The sequence below is a fragment of the Homalodisca vitripennis genome, chromosome 5 (assembly GCF_021130785.1).
Source record: "Homalodisca vitripennis isolate AUS2020 chromosome 5, UT_GWSS_2.1, whole genome shotgun sequence".
NCBI classification, from domain to species: domain Eukaryota; kingdom Metazoa; phylum Arthropoda; class Insecta; order Hemiptera; family Cicadellidae; genus Homalodisca; species Homalodisca vitripennis.
Window position 1 is genome coordinate 130822482 of NC_060211.1, and position 5005 is coordinate 130827486.

Consider the following 5005-nt stretch of genomic DNA (forward strand, 5'->3'; position numbering starts at 1 on the left):
TAACTGAAAGAAACAATTTTGAAAACAATATTCAATATAGAGAAATTTGTATTATAAATAACTGATTTGCATTGTTTTTTAGCTGATTATCAATGTAGAAGAATTTATAAAACTGAAATCTTCATAAACACTTTTATATTAATGTAGAATTAAAAACATTACTCAAGAGCAGATTTTAAACAATAGATTAATTACTTTGATATAATCACAACACTATAATCTCAACAATATAACATAATGCCTTGTTGTGTAACTACAATCTGGTGTTCACAGATATTTATTCAAAAGTGAGTTGGTTGTCTGTGCTGTGCCTTGAATTACTTGCCATGGGTCAACAAATTACAGCATTTTCAATGGTTCACGAGTTTGTGTTGCAAAGGTTATACCCAGATAATGTTACCAAACCAGTATGAAGTCAACAAAATAATTTTTGTAAATTTTGTGACAGTGAACTTTAGAAGGTGATTATAATGAGGTGGCAATACCTGCAGTGTGTTTATAGTTTATATTTAACATGGTGCTGATAAATGTATTGTGTTGTGTTGTAATTTATAGTTGTGTTGCCACTGTCTTAGTGTCAACAAGTCTTTACGATTTTCGTCATTCACCTTATTTTATTGACAAAACACTATTCATCAAATCAGTTCTTAACACTACACAACCATTTTTTATAGCTGCACCAGATGGTTTTGGAAAGACTACAAATTTACACATGGCGTTGAGTTTTCTCTCGTCAGACATAAACAGTACTTACATTGAATCTATTTTCCACAACACTAAAATTTCAGAAGACAAAAACTTTACAAAAGATGAACTGGGAAATTATGCAGTCATTTACTGCTCTTTGAAACAGAACATGCCGGTGTTTGATTACCCTTCATTAATGAATGTTTTTCGGTTGATTCTGTATCAGACTTTTGCAATGCACCCTTATCTACCTACTAGCAAAAAGATATCAACAAATGACAAGAAGAAACTAAGTTGGTTTGTCGGTATTAAAAAACACTTGCGCTTGAAACCATCACGAGTTTTTGCTGGGTTGCAGTTCTTGGCAAAGCTACTCAAAGATTATCATGGAAAAGAAGTCATACTTATGATTGATGACTATGATAGTATCATTTTGGATAGTATTTTCACACATGGGCTGGATTACGAAATGGTGTTGGGTTTCCACAATGCATTTTTTAGTGCAGTGCTGCATGACAACAAGAACATAAACAAAACAATTTTAGTAGGAACTACTTGCACTTGTTTTCAACCGTTGAAGCAACTGCAACACCTTAAGTGTTTTAGTTTCTTGAGGAACAAAGAATTTGCCCCATATTTTGGGATAACAGAAAAAGAGATTGATGACATTTTACTTAAAAATGATTTCAAGTATGTTCGTAATCGAAAGGAAGACATTAAACGCTGGTACGGGGGCTACAAGAGTCCTGACTTGAAGACAGAAGTGTACAACACACGAACTACTTTGCACTTTTTGAAATATGGAGAGCTGAAAAACTATTGGGCCAACACTAGAGTGATAAGGACTTTAAAACTTCTTCTGATAGAACCTGCAGTAGAAATCCTCTTGAACAATTCAATGCAATATAAACCCTTAGAGATTAATGTTGCTGACAAAATAGAACTCAGGCACATCAAAGGGTTAAGGCATTTTACTGATTATGAGTTGTGGGATGAAGAATTCAGTGACTTACTAATGAATTTGCTGATGGAAAAGGGATATTTTACTTATGCCAAAGAATGGACGGGTAATGAAGACAAGTTAAATATCACAATACCTAATGAAGAGATTCGAAATGTTATCAAGAAAGTGATCACCTCATTCCTCGAGGATCCTAAGGAGCTTTTGGACCGACTGAAGGCGACAGTGCATGAGTTGTGCTTTGATGAGAACAAGGAGGAAGATTACACAATATTGAGTGAACCAATACTCCATGAAGCGCAGCAAGTGGGTAAAAAGATGGACAAGCATAAGAATGAATGAGAATATGTGTAAATATTTGACTTGATACTACTGATTTTGTTTTAACACGCTTTTAATAGGTAAGCTTTTATACAATTTTGTACTAATACTTAAAAACTATTTACAATATGGGCTTGGTATGTACATATTATATAAACTTCAATCTCATTCAATATATATTTTAAATTTCTACTGTATGCTCATATATTCAATAATACTACATCGGTCAATAAATATCACATGTTTTAACCATAAAAATTTCAAACTTTAAATCCCCAAATGATTTTAGTTCTAAGCTTTAAACTTATAAGCTTTGTTGGTTTTAATGACAGGATAATTTACCGAGCTGAGTGTGATGTATGATTAAACCTTAACAGTGCCAAACTTGAGTTGCAATACTAGTCATAAGTGCTAAGGGTGTTTTTACAGGAGTTACCTAAAAACGCCATACCATTTTTAGGAATTTTTATACAGTAATTAAATATCCCTTTCAGCTCAGTCGGTAGAAAGGTAGATTTTACCTGTGGCTGCATCTAGAAATTTCAAACCTAAAATGCATTATTAGTTTAGATATTTAATTAGGACAACATCGATGATTTGGATTATAACTCTTAATGTTGTCATGTTAAAATGTTAATATGATCATAACATTAAAAAAATTTAGAAATTGTGTCATCTTGAAATATTCCAAGATAAAAATGATTATAAGCATTCAAATTTATTTATAAAAAACATTTCTTCACATTTTGATTAATTGATTTTGCTCAAATTAATCTGAAATTGTGTTTATAAACATATTTACTTATAACGTTTAAAATATCCGCTTCAAACACTTTGAATAGTCACCACCTTGATACCTAACCCTTAAAGCGCCATATAGTTGCTGCCTAACTTTTGATAAGTGCTCATTACATAATAAATAAAAACGTTATTTTCTCAACACTTTTTATTTTTTTATGTTAAAAAAACAGACTCTATAAAGTGTTTATTCTTTTATTTGCACACAGTACACACTATTCATATTTAGCACTATAACCATTACAGAATCGTCTGGATTCACCATTTCTAAACTTTTATTTCATAAGTTTTATGTGTCCAAGAAAAACGGTAATAAAACATCTGAAATAATACAACAGTTTACTGTTCAACTATTTCCACAGGTTATGGAACAAAATGCAACTTGGCATGGCTGTAGCGTATGCATACAAGCTTGTGGCAAACTGCCAACTGTGAGACAAAAACTGGTCTAGCATTGTGTCCGATAAGCATATAGGCGGTATGCAGCACATCTCTAAATTACTGAAACATACTTCCAGCACACTCTAGCAGACTAACTCAGAACTACTATCATATAAAAGGCAAGCAATCAATTGGAGTATATGTGCATTTACGCCATTTAGAGTTCGGTCAGAATTCGCACTTATATCCTCTTACTGCACTGCAAGGGTTATGAGTTATCAAAAAATAGGAAACAGTAAATGTTGCTTGAAAATTTTATAAAAAATGCACATTTTCATTAATCTATGTTATACAATACCAGAGATAAAAGTTAAGCACAATAATGTGAATTGGCCACCATCTTGAAAAATTGTATTGGTTAAGACTAGCTAACACATCACCCAAGTTATGTACAATTACTATCTCTGTACCAAGTTTAGTCTGGAAGAATTAAGAATTACTACAGTTACCGTGTTCACAATGTTATGTACTACTCAAATCTTTGTACGTCCGTAATCTGATAATCTAACAAGATATTAAAAATACATTAAAAAAGAAACTTTAAAAACTGTTCCTTTTCCAAATTTTGAATGGCCACCATCATGAAACCTTAATAATAGTTCAAAATTAGTTAACCTATATTAGCAATTTAGTTGAGTTACAATTTGTACACAAATACCAAATAGCTGCCATCTTGAAACGTTTTATTGCTTATGACTAGCTAACAAACTAATCCAAGCTATGTGGAAAAATTGTCTCTGTATCAAGCATTAGTCTGGATGTTAAAAATTACAGAAGCTATCATGTTCACAAGCTTGCGTTAAACTGCTCAATATATACAGGATGGCTTTTTAAAATGGGTCACCATTTTGATCTGAAAAAATATAAATTTGACAGAAAACTTTAAATGGGGAATCTTTCCTTGTTTTCAGAGAAATTAAAAAAATATGTACATCAAACTTTGAAAAATTGTTGCTATATTCCATTACAGCGATCAACTTTGTTTTTTCTTGTGGAACACTATGTAGATTACTTTTTATTTTCTATAGGAAACATACTATAAAGACTTTTTTATATTTCCCTTAATAACGCAGTTTTGAGAGTTCAAAGTGTTCCTTGTGGAGTTTAACACCAAGAAAATACATTTTCAAGTATTAACTGTAAATATAAATCTTCAATTTGTAAGGTTATAGATGTATTATCACCTACATAATTTAAATTGTTGTGCAGAGAACTAGCTCAGGTAACTCTGAAGTTTGTGAACTACTTTACTACTACTTTACTAAATTAATATAAGTCAAACACTCCAATAATATAGTTTTTTATGTTTGTGAGGCCTTTTGTACTCGTGACCTGTCTGATGATGTGCTCATCGAGTACAAAAGGCCTCACAAAAATAAAAACCTATATTATTGGAGTGTTTGATTTATATTAATAACTAATTTCCAATAAGAAGACATGATTTATAACAACTAAAATATCTGACAGGAGTTTTGAAACAGACTGTATATATAGAAATTTTTCGGCTTGTGGTTTTGGGTTCTGGGGGCCATGATTGGAGAAAATGTAAAACTTCTCTTGGAAATTCTGTAATGAGGATGATTACAACAAAAAATTCAGAACTTTGTTATTTATAAAGCAATAAGTAGAATGTTTGCTTTGTTTTGTGAAAATATTGGTACATTAACACTATATGTACTCAAATATTTATTGAAATATTAAAAAAATAAAATCTGACCTTATTTTGTATATTTGAGGTTTGACACTCAAAATTACCACACTCAATAAAACCAAGCACACTAAAAGAACCTTTTTTCA

At 31.3% G+C, this 5005-nt stretch overlaps 1 protein-coding gene across 1 annotated transcript; it reads left to right on the forward strand.

Annotated features, from left to right (window-relative positions):
• Positions 1-202: 202 nt before the first annotated feature.
• Positions 203-2504, forward strand: LOC124362893. Its single transcript, XM_046817767.1, has one exon. The coding sequence runs from the start codon at positions 515-517 to the stop codon at positions 1988-1990; it is 1476 nt and encodes a 491-aa protein (XP_046673723.1). The 5' UTR covers positions 203-514; the 3' UTR covers positions 1991-2504.
• Positions 2505-5005: the final 2501 nt, after the last annotated feature.